Source organism: Trachinotus anak, unplaced genomic scaffold (genome assembly GCF_046630095.1).
Source record: "Trachinotus anak isolate AG129_WGS33_773 ecotype Australia unplaced genomic scaffold, CSIRO_AGI_Tana_v1 ptg000018l, whole genome shotgun sequence".
In the NCBI taxonomy this organism is placed as follows: domain Eukaryota; kingdom Metazoa; phylum Chordata; class Actinopteri; order Carangiformes; family Carangidae; genus Trachinotus; species Trachinotus anak.
The window spans coordinates 15,699,704-15,717,564 of record NW_027273869.1 but is presented as its reverse complement, the minus strand read 5'-3'; the positions used below and the strand labels follow the sequence as shown (position 1 = coordinate 15,717,564).

Sequence of the window (17,861 nt, the reverse complement as noted above, 5' to 3'; positions counted from 1 at the left end):
GGTATGACTTGGAGCCTAGCAGGGTACATCCTGTGAATCACGCTGTCAAGACATTTTGTTCCTGCATTTCGTCCTCATACAGTTTCTCCATATGATGAATGAAGTGTGTGGACTATGACAATGAAGAAAGCACATATCCGCCCCCTGAGTCTGGAATATGTTATTATAGCTGTATCTTATATGTGTGTATGATTATTTTATATCTAAACTGTTTCTGACTGATTTGAGAGGATGTTCTGACTCACAGCAATTTTCTCTCCTTTTCTTACAGCCATAAATTCGATCTCCATTTCCTTCCAGACATGTTGCTCAAATTGAATTCTTGCTTTGAAAAAAAAAAAAAAAAAAAAGGTGTGGAAAAATGACTTTTCTGCCATTTCCTGTCGCTCTCATCTGTGTGGATACTTTGTGGTGTTTGTGTAAGAGAACGATGGGCTAGACGGAGCAAAGCCAATGGAGCTGTGGTTACACACACACACACACACACACACACACACACACACACACACACACACACACACACAAAAGACAGAAAGAAATGCTGTGTCTGACTTCGACAGGCTGATTTCATTCGGTTTCATCAGACTCTCACCGCAGACAGGCCCAGTCTCTGCCGTCTTCTTATTGGGTTGCCGCTGGACATATACTATACAACGAACAGGGTTAGTGGGGCTTAACGGCAGCTCAATCCCGGGCTCTGTTCTGCCTCACAGTGACAGGGGCCAGTTTGAACTGAGTAAAACTAACAAGGGAGCTGTTGGATTTGATATAAAGATCAAATTTCACTCAAACTCCTTTATATCTGTGCAAACTGTTTTTGGAGCTCCCTTTGTGCTTTCGGCACAACAGAAGATCCTTTTTTTGTCTTCATTTTCTCATCGTTTGTCATATCTCATTTAATCAAATGAGGGAAATGATATCACTGGAGGAGCTCGTTGGGGATGGCGCTAAAGCATATCGCACACTTAGGGGAGGGCTGAGGAGAGGGTGGGGAGGTGGGGTGGGGGTGCAAATGGATGAAATGTATTATTAATGAGTTGAATATGAGACGGCAGCAGTGGAATGGTATATCGTTATCAGCGGGGGGTATGAGTCATACTAATTACTGGCCATCGCTGGGACTGATGCTGAAATCCCCAACAGTGCAACACGATGCTAAACATGTGCAGCACTGCAGTGATAGCTCAGTCACTGAAGCAGCTCCACCACAATGCTTCAAGGGTTTGGCAGCATGAATGAACAATGGGCTGAAGTGAAAGGATGATAATAAAAAAAAAAAAAAAAACATAACACAATTTGGTCGTCCGAAAAAAAGACGACCCTCACTGCCTATTTGTAGAGGTTCTGAAAACATATTGCTTTTTGATGTCATTTGGCCACTGAATTCGTCCTTAACATCTCTCAACTTTGTTTGTCTGCTTGATCTTGTCCTAAAAAATCGATGCCTTTATTTCTAGTCTCTGCTTTAATTTGGACTTTAGATCAGGACACATCTTTCAGGGGCAGATGCACCAAACAGCCCGAAGGCTCCTCACTAATTAATCAATTATTTTGCTGCCGGCCTATTGCTCACCAATTTTGGCATTTTTTCGACTTGGCACCTCCTTGATGACTTTCAAAGCAGGCTTTCAGTTGCTAGGCAGAATGTGTTCAAAGCACACAAGTCATCCCCCTTTTTCAAACTTTACTTCAGCTCATCTCGTCTCTTCAACACTTTTCATATCGACCTGAAAGTAGTTGCATCTTATTTTTTAAACTTGGGACTTGGGCTTAAGTTGGACTTGCATCAGAAAAATAAAGTACTGCATGGCTAACTCTTGGCCAGCTACCAAACTTTCAATTCAGCTTTGACAGGTTCACACCCAGAGTCATTTCATGGCAAATACAAAGACTTGGTCAGAAAAGATATAAGACTCCACATGGACAAAGTTGACCATTAATGACTAATTCAAAATTTGGGCCTTCTCTGTTGAATTGAAAATGTTGGGCCTCCATCAGAAGGGGTTCTGGGTATGGTGCCACCTATAAATAATCATGCAAGTACTGACATGGTGTATTATAATATTATAATGACATCGTGATTGAGTCAGAATAGCAGCTTAACAGGACCCTGGCACTGAAATGGGTTATCTAACAATTATGAGCTGTGAGGTTTTTTTTTTCTAGTACAGAATGAATTCATGCCAGACACTCAATCAATAACCCAAGCCAGGAACGACAGCCTCATAGGGTGAAATATGAGGCCATTTCTCTTTGTGTGGACTATGGAGAGTTTACAGAGGCGGTCTGACATCAGTATCATGCACAGGCTCTGTGGAGAGAGCTAATGGTACACTTTATTGATTGTGTGTGCCGTAATCTGTCAATCCAGGTTTGTCCAGCTGCGGCAGAGTGCCAGAGCCGGCTCCATAGGGTCATCTCCAACCATCTGCTGTTACAAAACACCCTGAGAATAACCACAACTTGTTACCACACTCCCTCTAAGAGGGGATCTGACAAAAGAGAGCCAAGACCAGAAACACGTGAGGAAGAGACACTAACCGGCCTTTTGGATTTGTTTCAAGATTAATTAGCTATACTCAGGTTTAACATTGAAAGCAGCCTTCATTTTTAAATGTGAAAGTTTGTAAATTCACACACTTTGTTGGCTTGTTTTCTGGTGATAAAGGAATCAGGACTCAGACCTCTAATCAAGCAGGACTGCGATGTTTTGTTCAGGGCTGAAATAATTAGAAAAAAAGCCTCAACTTATATAAAGTTAGACAACATGACAGCATCATAAAATCAGATGTCATTCATATGACTCTGTAAATTTCAATAAAGTTTTTTTTTGCAGGGCTCCTCCATATAAAAAGCTGAAAAAACAAATCCCGAGCCCAGCTGGTGTTTGTCAATATTCTATTGATTGCGGTGGTTGGACTCACTTTTCCATGGATCAACATGATATTTTTATATAACTCTGTGTGGTTTGACTGGGCTGCTGTTCCCAGTTTGTTCGCTCTGTTGGCTCATCCACGGCTCAAACAGTCGGATTTTGTTGTTGTGTTTGCTCGCTTCTCCTGAATATATCCGCCTCTCTGTTGGCATTTGGATCAGTTCCTCTCACTGTCTCGCTTCCCTCTCTGTTTATATGAATCTCGTCCGTCTCTGTTCTCTCTCAGCACTTCCTCCCTCCGTCCCCACAGATCTCCCAGGCACTTAAGCTCTTAACTGCTCACTCCCTTTCTCTCACACTCTCCATCCTCCATCTCACATCTTCTCTCTGGTGTCTCGCAGAGTACCAGGCAGGGGCGTCCCTGGAGTGACCTTGGGGGTAATGAGCTCCTGATCACGAGTCAGGAAACCCAGCATTCAACACCCACCCCACCACCCTCCCCTCACCCCATGCAACACACACAAAAAAAAAGAAAAAAAAAAAAGACTACACAGCTATCGTATGCTCAGCCCACAAAGAGAAATAGTATTGGAGAGGCAGGGCAGCGGGGCAGAGGTGCAGATGAAAAGAGCCTAGAGAAACTACTTCTTCAAGCTCTGATTTACAACTACCAGACCTCCAAAATAAAGTAAGTAGATTTTTTTTTTTTTTTTTTTTTTTTTTCCCTGGTTGCACACTTACTGATGCATAGCTTTCGTGTGGTAGGTGTGATGTGATTATGAGGTGATTACTTGAGCAGCAAGGCAAGCAGAAAAGTTTGGATGTGAACTGTACTCTGGGCAGAAAGACACTTCAGTAGAATGGACGGTACAGCACGAAGGCCATTTTTTGGTGTGTGTTTCTTAGTGTGTATCTGTGTGTATGGCTGCCAAAACCGCCGCCAGTATCAACCCCTGTTGTGATCACATTGCTTTTTTCACAAAAAAAAAAAAAAAAAAAAAAGTTTCTCTGGTGATCAACACAATGTTTTGCATTTGTGCATTTTTCCCAACTATTTTGCCTTTTGGTAAAATATGAAACAGTAAAAGTAAAACGCTTCTGTAGACATGCTCCTAATCGCTTCTTTGTTACTCTTCCCATTTTAAGCAGATTTTTCCCTGGGGCTGTTGATAGGAGATAATAAACATATGAAAACACAAAAGACCATTAAGCTTGAAATGCTGAGAATTATAACCGCAGATGGAAAAGTGGCTTGTAGACATACTGGGTAAACAATTGGAAAGTCCCAATAATCCAGCAGCCATGGGCTATGGACTGTGGTGTTAAATCATTAACAGGGCCTTTCTCCTCAGTGATTAGACTTTAAACATCCATATGTTTTGTTTATTATCGCTATCAGCCAAATATATGCAAGCCCAATTAAGTATGTCTGTGCATGTGTGCTGGTTGAAGTGGGCCACTTTTTCCCAGGATGTCGTAATTTGGGTCAGGCCTGACTGGAATGACAAACCCCGAGCAGCCGTATTGTATCAGCGCTATGTGGTCCGGCAGACCTTCTGCTTTCGTTGCCATGGCTTTCTCCAGCCCTGGTATAGCAACCCGAGTCAGACCAAACAGTGTTCCTCTCTGTCTTATGGGCATTCCTGCCGTGGACAAAAGCTTTCTCCGGCTCATTCTTGCTCGAAATGAGGTGTCCGCTTCATTTCTTTAGAATCAACACATGGTGTGGTCCTAATGAAAGAGCAGGGGGAGATTAAACATGAGGTGGAGATGAGCTTGAGAAACCAGCTTTGGTACCGTAGGAAGTCAGAACACAATGTGGATTAAGCTGGATGACAGCCAGCAGGGCCAAACTCATAACACTGCTTCATTTCTAAATAGGTCCTGGCATTTTCCTTCCAAGATGGCCACTTGGAGGCCTTTAAGAGACATTTTACACATTCTGCCCTTTTCTCTTGTTAAACGCTTGCCCCACAGACTTCACCACGTGATCTTGCCTATATGTCAAGACTAAGCACAAAGCCAGTTCATTTCCGTCCGTGTCCTCACAAATGCTTTGACGAGACTGTTCTCCATGGAGGAGCTGGAGCAATAAGGCATAGAATTGCGCTGTTAGGGCCCTGAGAAGTCCGCTCCGGGGGGGAGGGAAGGGCTGTGAATGGAGCCAGTTCTCATCTATAGGGCACAAGTAAGTGAGAGAGAAAGAGAGAAAGAGGGTAGGGGGATGAGGACATACACAAAGATCCTCACAGTGAGTGGCTGGTTTATTCTTGTGGGGTACGCGCTGACCCCTCACATGTGGGATGAACAGAATGAGCCTTGATGGGGTCCGGAGGGCCTCCACAGAAAAGGGAGGACAGGATAAAAGAGAGGAATAAAAGAAAAGAGGAGGGGAGGGATGCCAGGAGAGAGGCCTGTCAAGGCAACATCCTTCATTACATCCAGTTCTAAACGTCATCACTCAGAATTTGTAGTATAGTGGAGCCGGAAAGCCTAATGACGTGACTGCTAAAGGACGATTCAGGTGTATCGCAGTTTGTGTCTTATTCTTACACTTCTGACCACCATTCCTGTTGGTGGTAAGGTAACCATGGTGGAAAGGCTAAAAGAAGTCACACACAGGCAGTCACACAATCATTCAGGCTGTGAAGTGTCACTCCAGAGATAAGCTATCCTCACTATTGATTCCTAATATAACTCAAGCTCCTCAAACACTAAATCCTACACCTCCCACAATGCACCATAATAGCATCTCTTATTGAACCCACCCTTATTTCTTACTCTCATTTTCTTGTGCTCTGAAGAACCAAAGAAGACGCAGTCTACAAACTCACTTTCTGGTTCATTTTTGACCTTTCTTACTTGCTGTAGTTGTAAGTCTTCAGTTTAAGTTTCAGTCTGTCTGATCATGTGACTGCTTTCCCTATTGTGCTGTGTACTCATTCAATAACTGGTTAATACAATGGCCAAAACTACAAACATAATTACGATAAACTGGAATTATCCTCTGAAAATAACACAGAAGTGCAAACAATCACATTGCCTGGGCCTGCCCCTGAAATCTCACTCTTTTTTTTTTTTTGTGTTCAGCTGTAGCAATAAGCAGTGACTGCAGCCGGACCATCTCCTGAGGCGGCTGGGTTAATAGTGATGTGTGGAAATGCAAACGTTCTCATGGAGACGTCAAGCAAGCAGCTATCTCATTACAGGCATGGGCGACATAATCAAAGCTGTCTGCAGAACCTCTGAGCTGGTGATGAGAGAATGTTCCTCTTGTGTAGTGTTTATACACAATGGTCCCCATTGTGTGAGGAAGCCCGTTGACGGGGCCACTAATGCCTTTTGTGAGGGAATTCAAATACACGAGTCAGGGTTTGTGTTCGTGCACAAATGTTGAGGCATGTTGCGAGTTTCGCACCATAAATAGAAAAGCTGCTCATTCCTCTCCTTCCTTAAATTTTACTTTTCCGGTGGAAATACAAATATCTAATTGTGGCCCGCATTTCTCGGCTCTGCTGTTGACTTGATCTGATGTTTGATCCTCGGAGAGCTAATGATAACCTGAGGCTTTCCACTGTAATCATTCAGCTCATTAGTGTCCCACTCAGTCACAGCCGCCCACACACTTGCACACATGCACAAATGCACACGAACTGTCCCCAGGCCTGCCGGTAGCTGATTGAAAGAAGAGGGGGCAAAGGTCAGAGGGCTGGCACTTAACTTCTCCACCTACTGAGAAAGTAAACAAACTCGCTAAAAATTCTAAAATTAATTAAATTAATTAAAATTAATTGGATGTGTTTGATTTTTTTCAGTGTCGTAAGTTTACTGCTGTATTTCCTAGAAGTCACTTCACATCACAACTAATCATTTTGCGTATTTTACACTTCTCCTGTGTCGTATTTGAAGTGCTGATATTCATAAGACGATATATTTATGATTTTAAAAACCATCTCTCTCACGCTTCTCTCTGAAGCTCTTTTCTCTGTGATGGAACAAAAATATAACAGATTTCGGGTAAAAACTCAAAGAAACCAAATCCTGCAAGGTTGGATGGTGGGTCTGGGTGGGTGGGGCTTGGGGCATGGCTGAGAGCGGTGACTGATTTGTGGCATCACAAAGTTACAGTCCTGTAACTAAGTCCTGTCAGCTCGTTTTGAGGCTCAGTTTCTGAATACAGGCTGTGTGCATTTCTCTGTGGACTGAGGCTTTGATACTTTCACAGCATTAACATAGTACCTAGACCTGCTTTATAAGCAAAAAAGACATGGAAATCTCACTTTATACAATATGGAACCTTTAAGATGTCTTGGAAATTTTGAAGTGCTCTGGCATCCATTGTGAGATATGAAATTCTTGGTACTGGTATCTTGAAACTTGCGCGATCCATCACAGTGAACGTTAATTTGCCAAACTTGTGTTGTTATTGTTGCTGTGCAGCCTTTTAAATGAACCTGTGCTTAATCTCTGTTAATGAAAACAACAATGTAACACTTGCTCTGCCTAATGATTTTCACACCAAACAGAAAGGAATGTAAATCAGCAGCTGCCTGGAACAGCTGTAAAAAAAAAAAAAACTTTCAAAAATATACAACTTTATTGCACTGATTCAAAAATGTTAAACCTCATAGATTTTTGTCCATTTGGGGGCAGCACAACAAGCTGTAAACACTACACTGACACATTACCCCCTCATAAAGTTAATAAGGTGAACGTGTTAGCAAACAGTGGCTCATTCACACACAAAGTGGGCAAGGAGCAACAGTCCAGTATTCACACTCATTCAGCTCCTGAGGGAAACACACAGCTCTTGCACAGCTAAATGCTGTATAACTTTGTCTTTGTCTGCTTTTGGTGCCGGGCAGGTCGTGTACAATGGGGTTTTTTAGAGATTCTCCTTTTGTCTGCGGCTGCTGAAAATGAGGTTGAAGAAACAATGAGCTCAAAGAGACTAAAAAGCTCCATAGAGCTGGGGTGGGACTGCAGAATTGGATGATAAATCCCTGTGGATTTGTCACTACAAGCAACCCCTTTCGCATTGCACACAGTCATCTGACCCATTTGTAGTATAAAAAAAATTTGATTAGAGCAGCTTTAAGTTTGCATAATATGTAATTAAGGAGCTAAAACTTTTTGCATGTTTGCTTGGCTGCAATTTGGTTATCACACACTCACCATTAATAGTTCCTGCAGTGTGCAAGACAGAAGCTTTGGATAGAGAGGCAGCAGTTGTGTATCTTTAGCAAATGTCATACAGGGAATAGACGTCCTCAGGGTGCCCCCCTATCCCTAATTTGTGTGTGTCCAGGCTTCAGAGTGTGAAGCACAAGGGAATGGGTAGTGTTTGTATTCCTCTAATGAAGTGAAGGATGATTTTGTCTCTCTCATGCACCATGTTGTCAGAGAAAGAGAGAAAAAGCCAGAAGAAAGGTCTGGATATTAGCATTGTATGAATGCTGTGGTTGTCACTTTTAGTAATTGTCTATTTTAATAATGCACATCTGGACATTGTCTGTGAATCTTTCTCCTGATGATAACAGGTGCAGTGGAAATAAAACTATGCCGTGTTATCGACGTGGAAAACTTTCTCCCCGGTGCAGAGCCTTGCTAAATGGCTCAAAGGTAAACCCTGAGGGGGCTATTTAATAACGTACAGCCAATACACTGCCAAAGCTCCACCTAAATGCTGTAATCTATTGGCTCAATCAATGCAACCTCATTTTATTTAGAGCCACTCTGTGGCTGCTTTGTAGCGGGGAGTGCATTCGACCTGGCCTGCAGAGTTATTCGCAACATTACAATTATTTCTACAGAGAGTATTTGAATCTTGCAGGGTGTGAACAGTATGTTGGTTGTAAGAGGAAGAGAAAAAAAAAAAGCACTCAGACTCATGGCAGCAGGTCTCTTACTCACAGGGATGCAGGGATTTGCTGTGATGTGGCCACTGATGTTGAATGGAAGGTTAAATTGATCGTGAGCATCACTGTGGAAGCCCGCCTGCCACTTAGTGTCTCTTTTCCAATCCCACTGCTAATTGGATTGCTAATGGTAATGTTGCACTGAGGCGACAAACTTCTCTGGTTAGGAAGGGTTGTATAGTTTATTGTCAAATTCAGTCCTGTTTGAAGATCACATGAAAGAGAGATGCAGCATTGCTCTCCTCAACTGTTTCAGTGAAATAAATTTAGGATAGAAAATCTCTGCCTTCTGCCTTCTGCAGTTCATTTTTTAGGCTAAACAGTGGTTACCAGGCTGCTTAAAGCACCAAATCTTCAATACTTAATTCCAGAATTATTTTAAACAGTTTACACAGCCCCCTTATGCCAAAGGGGGTGTCTAATCCTTGGTTAAATCTCAGCAGGTTTTAATCTGGTCAAGTGGAGAGTTTCCTCCCGTTCCTCGCTTGAGGCGCCACATTCTGGAGAAAGTATGATTTGGAAAGTTAAACACCTATGATGGATGGGGAGAGGATTAGATAGGCCCACTCTATGGTAGCAAACACCAGGGATGGTTTTATGTCCACCCACCAATAAGTGATTAGAAACCAGGATCAGCAAGGGTGGGAGTGTGTTCAGCAAAGCCCCAAGGAAGAGAGCGCTCTGTCAGGCACTTGTTACTCGGCCTAAATACTCAGAAATATGTCGCAGCTATCCCTTCAGTTGTAGATGAATTATGCATCTTGAATTCCTGACTTGAGAGCGGAAAGTTTCATCGGCATGGAGGCAAAATGAGACGGAGGAGTGAGAGAAGAGAATCGAGTGGGAAGGAATCAGGAGAAAGAGAGAGAGAGAATCATTAGTCATATCCATTAGTATTCCATCCACAGCGTGTGCTGTGAGACAGCCGGTCTGTCCAAATAAACAACCAGCAGAGGGGGGATGCCTCATTATAACTTCCACCCTTTTTTCTCACCCGGAGTTCACATTCCGTCTGACCATAAACACCAGGCCATGGCTGTGGCCTTGCCCTCTGTCTCCACTGGAGTTTAGAGTTGTTAGCGGGGCTAGTAAGGCAACATTTCACATGCTGTTCCGTACAAGACGAAGACAGTACAGTACAAGACGACGTCCTGGGAGACGGACAACAAAAGCATAATTTGAATTCATATTGTTTAGCCCTCCGAGCGGATTTATACCGTCTACATCCTCATGCATTGTCTGGTTAAAAAGGCGTCTCTTTGCCCTTGAGACGTCTTGTCTTTACGCCGCAACAACACCAAAAAGATCCCGGTGCTCCCAGAGGAAGGCAGTTGTACTCAGCTGCCACTAAAATATTGAACATAAAGAAGCTTTGACACAATCTTTGCTGTGCTTCCACCAACACCTGGCCCACGGTTTAAGCAAATATCTATTGAGGCAAGCGAAAGTATAAATCAGTGCATCTAAAATCTCTGTGTGAAAACATTCCTGAGGACATGAAAAGCTTATATAATTAATGGTGCATGAGTAATTCTGATATATTAAGGCACATCACTGCTGCTTCCCACATAAGATGGCATTTGGGATCTTTAATGAATTAATATGTCTCTGTGATTCACACGCAACCTCTGGTATTTTTGTCATGGTGATACAAAAGCAGGTGCAATGCAAAAAGAGGCCCCTCAGGACCCCTGCTCTTTTAAGTCCTCTTATTTTGGGGCTTTGTGGTTAAGTGGAGGCGTGCAGTGTCACTGGCAACATCACGTGGATGCAGCAAAATAGCAGGGGCAGGTACTTCAACACACAGGGTCTATTTGAAATATCATATTCAGGTTGTTGCATATTCCCTTTTACTGCCTCGACTGGCCATATTTCCCCCCTCAGACGAGCATACATTTTTGCAAGATTTCATCCATTTTCACTCAAATTATGCAAAAAGTAAAAAAGGGCACAAACACAAGTAGATGTTAATATATGTATGTCATGTAAGAGATGTCCTTGGATGCCGTCTGAGTAAAAGGGTAGAGCAGTATTGCAGAGCACAAAAGCTTGTCCCTAGGGCAGCACCCTAGCAAGTACCCTTTATCTCTGAACCTCGACCATTTGTACCTTGAAAAGTTCAATCATGTACCCAAGTGACCTTTAAACATTATTGTCTGGGTATATAGAGAAAATCAGAGTGCTGCCTTAATTTGAATCGCCCCTGCGCTACAGTTCTGTGGTCCTCTCTCTCTCTCACTCTTGGCATAGGGAGGCTGTTGGCAGAGCAGCCAGAAGAGCAAGTTAGTGTTGTGACTAGGACATGATCCCTCACCAGCTTTCCACCCACTCACGCTGCCAATTGTGGTCAAACTAACAGCTGGACATTGAACCCTTTTCGCAGTTTTTTCCCCCCTGTATCATCCGGGTGATTTATTCAGCACACCGCCTTCACAGACCTGAAGAACATGACATTTAATAACCCGTTTACCTTTACTTTAGGGTGAACTGGAACTAATTTCTACTGTAAAGCCTCAGAAACTGCTTTTTAACTAGAGTCATTTTTTTGTTGACTGCTGCCATACAAGCACCAGAGGATCGCAAAGGATTTAAAAGGATTGTATAAAGTAAAATTTCCATGTCTTATATGACATTAAAGCAGGTCTAGGTTCTATATTAATATTGTGACAGTATCAAAACGTTCAGTCCACAGACACAGCCTGTATTCAGAAACTGAGCCTTAAAATGGGCTGTCAGGAATTCTGTAACTTTGTGATGTCACAACAACACAGTCCCCACTCTCAGCCATGTGCCAAGCCCAGCCCACCTGGACAGATAGCCTCTCATCTGATTGGCTCACTGACCTGTTGTTACTAGAGCTCCAGAGAGAAGCCCGAGTGAGATGTAAAACTACATTTATATGATTTTTGGTACCAAATATATCTTCTTATGGATATCAAGCTTCAAATAAAACACAGGAAAAATGTAAACTTGGGTCATTTAAGATGACTTTTTGTTAACTTTATTGTATTTAGCTATTTGCATTGATGCTTCTCCACTTATTTATGTAGCTTTTTCCTTTAATTCATCCACCATCTTTGTGATACATTATTTCCCACAGATCATTTCCAGTAATGTTCCATTTCTACTTGGTATAGACAGTTGTGCTCGTCTGTAACTCTTCTGACTGTGTTTACCCTGCAGAGACAACCAGCTCTGCACTCGAGTTATTGAATTAACTGTATGTCAGTTTTTGGGCACTTGTGTGCGCTTTTCACCCAGGGGGAAACTACCTTGACTGCAGTGGCTTGTCTGACACACATTAAAGTAAAACAGGGTGTCAGCGGAGGCAGTAGCCCCGCCACACTCTGCAGTGTTCGTACACAAGGACTCGATGTCTACTTTGACTGTTCTAATGCTCAGTGGCAAGTTGAAAGGTCATGTTTGATGCCCTGGGCTGTGACTGAGGGCAAGAGCCACTTCCACTTCCACTCCCACCCCCCTCTCCACCACCTCCCTCTTCCCTCCCTTAACCCTACACCCACCCCACAGCTGAGCACAGCCAGAGTCATGTAAGGGCTACTGGCATCCGTGCAACAGCAGCAGCAGCGGCTCTGAGTTGTGTTTTCATTTTTAACGGGAACAACTAGATCTGTCCATGCAGCAAAATGGAGCTCCCCTTATTTATTTGTAAATTGTGTCACATATAGCATCGCCGCAGTTATGGTTTGGCAAATAAAGCCAGAGCAAATAGTCTTTTGTGCAGATGAATGTAGACAATGACAGCAGCAGGCGCACAGGAAATGTGGTGGGTTGCCTTCCTGATGGATGGAAATAGCTTATTGCAGAGGCAGGGTGATGGTGAATAGGATGGATCTGCGAGGTGGACTTCAGCAAACACTGCACTGTGTGCATGTGAGCATCAAGACTATATGAATTTAGTTGGAAAATATTTTGAAAGAGTATTTTCTTTTTCTTACAATCTAACAGTGAAAACAGATGCTTTAACTCTCTTTAGTGTATGTGGCTAATTGGAATATCGGATTGTTCGGTGTCCTCTCTTAAAACACCACTGCAGCAGATAACAGTAAACTGGCCTTAAATTCATGGTTGTTTTTATTCAGCTGTTCTGCATTTAACAAATAGGCAAAAAGAGGATTCCAACTGATTCTCATTTAGCTTGAAGGATCTGCTACTGAAGTTCAGTGACATTCATCGGCCCGAGCCGTCAATGGTGCTGCAGACAAACAAGCTGCAGCCGATTTTTATTGTGGAATAAATTAGGCGGTGTGAACGCTGTGTATTGAATTCCCATCAGCCTCTCCAGCTGACGTCAGAGGACCTCAGGCGGTGGATCTCTGCGGTGCTGCACGTGACCTCCTCGGTGACTGCTCTCCACTTAAAACTCCAAACTCCCTCTCAAAACACACAAAAAGACACACATACACACTGTTTGGTTACCCCCTGAGAACAGGATGCCAATTATATGCCAATTATTGTCTTTTTTGTTTTTTTCTATTTTTCCTTTTCCAGTCAAGGGCCTCGCATATACAAAGTTATTTACATGTTTATTAAGTTTGGTGTTAAGGCGAGATTTCTGAGGACTCTTTGGGAAAACAGGTGTTAAATTAACTTTCAGCCAGCTGGTATCAGAGATTTTTTAAAGCTGACTGCTGAAGTTGTTTGCTGTCTGTTCTTTTTTTATAGTGACTGACACCGAGACAATGCATCATCCAATACTGGCTGGTCTAATGATTGTTAGTCACGGATCAGCAGTTTGCTCTGGAGAGCAAAGCCAGACTCAGTGAAGAACTGTTTGAGTGTTTCCAGACTCTACAGGTTATAGATTAGTCTTTATCTCTTCCCAAGAAACTTAGCAGTGGAAGACAGTGCTAGATGAAGGCAATGCGCCACGTTAGCCATCTCCTCGTGCCAAATGGCCCCAAAGACAATGCAATAAAAGTGAAGGATTTGCTTCGGCCAAAAGTCATGTCCTTGACAGATCAGGGATGTCCAATCTTCCTCTGTCCACCATTCTCAGTAAATAACTTTCCCCCTGCTTTCTCGATGGCTGGAAATAAGACTGTCACTGGCTCCTGGAATATAGTGCGTCGTGAGCTATGTTTGATTCATTGAGGGTCGCAAGGAGCCTGGCAGAGAAGGAACTGAGTGACACTATCATTGCAAACCGGAGTAAACAAGTTAAAAATAGCAGTCTTTCTCTGTCGTAGAAGGGTTTATACGGTGCTTTCCTCGCAGTTTGAATACTGACGTAGGATAAACAGGTTATTATATTCTAACTAATATAAAAACATTAACAGCACAAAGAATGTAAAAACATCAGGACCCTGTCATGATAATTAGTTGTAGCGCCTTTCGTCTTAATTATGTTGTATTCTTCTCTAACTGTAGAAATCATGAAAATAAAAAAGGAGGATGTTTACTCAAATTTTCGTATTTTATGTAAAGTAACAATTACATTTAATTTATGCTTTAAAGTGTCGAACAAGATATCAAAAAGACAAAAGAAAAACATTAATAAAACAAAAGTAGAAGGGAACTCAGAGAGTGCAGATCTCTGCCAATGAAAATGCCAAACAACATACACCAGACTTAAGAGAAAAAAACTTCAAATTCGTAGTAAATGATCTGAATCTCCCCCTAAATTGAATGGGTTCGTCCCTGGCCCATGCTCCATCCCTCTGCCAAGTTTGGTGCAATTCAGTTGAGTAGTTTGTACCTTGTGTAATCCTGCTGACAAACAAGTTGAGCTGAGTCGAGTTTTGGCCACCTGGTAAAATCAAGAAGTCGAGCATTAACTCTCCTTGTCGCTCTGTTTGCTCTTTACTGCGAATTTCCCCACAGTGGGACTAATAAAGGCAATCTTATCTGATCTTACTAGTCCCTGTGAGAAATATTCGACTATTTATCTGTTGGACGAGCTGTTCACCAGCTAGTTTCCTAACTTTGTCTTTTGCATGCTGTTAAACCAAAACAACGAGCTTAAAGACAGTAACCCTCTGTTGAACTCTGAGGCATGGTGATAATAATTATTCTATACAGGGTTGTCATTACCCACAATCCCTTTCATCTTAGATGTAGTGATTTGATGGTTGTTAAAATCAAAATGATTGGTTAGTGCAGCTTTAACTTGCTCTTACAGTGGATTAAATGCACTCAAAAGCTGTTCATTTGTGAGAACTGGCTCAAATCTTGCAAATCTTAAACCTTTTGGTTCCTTTTGTCCAAAAAATACTCTAAATAGTTAATGAACCACATTTGTGTAGCATTCATTGATAAACGCCTTGCAGAGACTGCATTCATTGATCTTTGGTTGACAAAGATAAAGAGCAAGTGAAGTAAAGGCTTCATGTTTCATATTTAAGTATCTCCCCAGTTTGACACATTTTCTGAGAGACATGTTTGAGAGGTTCTTGCAGTCTATCAGTATTTCATGCCTGTTTGACTGAATGAATTTTGATGGGTTGCTGGGGTCCAGGCGTCTTTAACAGTCCCGACAAGCCTTTGTTCTTTCCCTGTTTTTGTGTCTGATCCCCAAAAGCCCACGGGGGAAACCTTGTTGGCTGTGCGCTCCAAAAGCCTTTCTGTTTGATCAACTTCTAACATATTTGAACAATTTAGGCAGGGACAAGTGCAGGTAATTCAAAGCCTTTCAAAAGTGTGTTTTTGGGAAGATGAGAAGATGCGAAGGTTCACAAGGAGTAGCGGAGAAACTCTGCTTTTTTCATTTCATTTTTTCTGTGCTGCTGGTGTCTCCAAAACTACCAATCAACATGGATGATATTTTTAAATGAACCCTTAATGCAGGTGACACCTTCCACCTACAAAGAAAAGAAAAAATCTGAAATGATCCTATCTCCCCCCAAAACCATCTCTACCCTTTCTCTGCCTCCCTTTCCTCAGGCAATAACTTATTTCACCCAGCAGAGGCCAGTGTGTAGTTGATGAGGTCATTCACTCAATATGACAGCCACACTGCAAACACCAAAAAAAAAAGGGTTTTTGAACACCTTCGCTTGGAGGTCACACTGAGGAGAGGGGACCATGGATATCATTTAACTCAGTCTAAGCAGGAGAACCGCGAGGAAATCAATGGGACATCGAGCAGCAGGAAAGAAAAAACACACACACTGTTTGATAGTGAGGTGAGGTACACGTTAAGGCAATCTCCAGTATTGTTCGAGCAGTGAGCGGGAGAGAGAGAAAAGCCCTGTTCAATATCGCCATGAAAGGACGGTTGATGGTGGTGGGGTGTTATTAAATACAGTTACTGCAACAGAATGCAGATGAAAGGTCAGGGCCATTATGGATAGATCGTGAGAGCCCTCTACTGACAGTTCAATCAAAAGAAGCCAACATCACCATGAAAACAAAGGTCTCCTGTTGCCAATTTCTGCCACAGAAAAATAGACTTTACTGAATAAGTGTGATTATTTCCTGTGGTTGGGTCATCACAAATGAGCTGCTTTTTTTCTCCTTCCTTCATGATGACGACTGAAGAGAATCTCTAATCATCATTTAGCACTAATATCTTATTTCAAACACCCACTAAAAGAAATGGAGTAATGATTTAGTGATCTAAGGGGATAATATCTAAAGATAACAGTGACCAATATGCTGTGGTTGTCAGAAGCCTTAAGGAGTGACCAGTGGTTTATTTCAGATGATGGTCTTTACTGTGAGTGATTCAGTCTTACACACTGCTTCCACATTTATTTTTTGTCAGACAAGGATGAAGCTGCACTTATTTCTGAGGCAGATTCACCTGATTCTGGAATTTGAAAGACAAATCTGTGTGAACTTTAGTCAATTGGATGTTTCTCACCAAAATTGGACCAATGTGTTTTCAGTTATTCAAGTAAAATTTGAATAAACGATTTAGGATACTTGCTGCACAGTTTCACACCACAAGCTATTCTATTTAAAAGAGCCCAAAAGAGCATCTCATGAGAGCTCAACAATCCCACTGACTTGTTTCGTATTCAGCCACCGATTTCGAGAATGTCGGGAAGGACGAAAACAACAACTTCACTTCCCACTTCAAGTTCACCTCAACTCCGTCGGACTATCTTTCACTTTCAGACAGGCTGCCAGGGGTATTTGAAGAGAGAGAGAGAGAGAAAAAAAACTGCAGGGAGGAGCAAATCCCCAACCAAAGCAGCACAGAAACACTGTTATTGAACACCACACCCGAAACTCCCGTCTCTCTGCGGGTCGTCCACCTGGGAGCGCGAGCGAGAGTGAATATTAATCAGCTGAATGTTTCAAAGCGGAGATGGGAATCGAGCAGAGGGTTCGGCATCGTGCGTGCACTAATTAATAGTGAATCCACACCTGCCTCCAGTGTGTTGGGCACATGTGGTGCAAATTGAAGGGTCACCGACTGGTGTCCTTGGGAGAAAATAGTTGAAAATGACCACTGATGATTGCCTCTCACCGAATCACACAGGTTAGTGATTAAAAAGGCCTAAACTCGCTCGGTTGCAGTCATCCCTGAAATTGGACGGATATCAAGGTAATGCTGCGACTCACAGGGCTGTTAAGTCCAACTATTATTGTTATTTTAAAATCAATAGGCTTTTTTTTTTTTCACTGTTGGGGTTGGGGGATGTGTGTGACGTGTGTGTGTCATAGATGCTGAACTGTAACTATTTCTCTCTGCTGCTGCTGCCGCTGCTGCCGCCGCCGTGTGATCTGAGGTGAGCTTCAGCCTGGAGGGAAATTTACTACTGTTTGCTTTTGTGAGCCTTTCGTAATGTACAGTCAGGCTCGGGAACACAAGGCTTCAAGTGAACCAGCAGGACTGTGGTGCTTGAGCAAAACAAAGAAACCATCCTCGATCTTTGTTCTTCTTCTGGAGACCACATAGACCTGCACCTTTAATGCCTATTTCAAGAAGGTATAAAGAAAACACACATAAAAGCACCTCTGATTCACAGCATGTGGGCTCAGGAGAGCACCAGTGTAAATGTGATAGGTAAATATATATATAGCATAAATAGGCTATACTGTATATATTCTCCAGTATCTTTGGCAGCAGTGTGACACTGATACTGTAAACACAACAT

The 17,861-nt window shown here is 42.6% G+C and overlaps 1 protein-coding gene across 1 annotated transcript in view; it reads left to right on the top strand.

Moving 5' to 3' along the window:
* Positions 1-3,273: 3,273 nt before the first annotated feature.
* The window catches only part of ptn (pleiotrophin), a 44,512-nt gene continuing 29,924 nt past the window's right edge, over positions 3,274-17,861 (top strand). Inside the window, exon 1 of the mRNA XM_071502361.1 lies at positions 3,274-3,563. Within this exon, the coding sequence (XP_071358462.1) occupies positions 3,385-3,563 (179 nt within the window). The 5' untranslated portion in view covers positions 3,274-3,384. The remainder of the gene's footprint in view (positions 3,564-17,861) is intronic.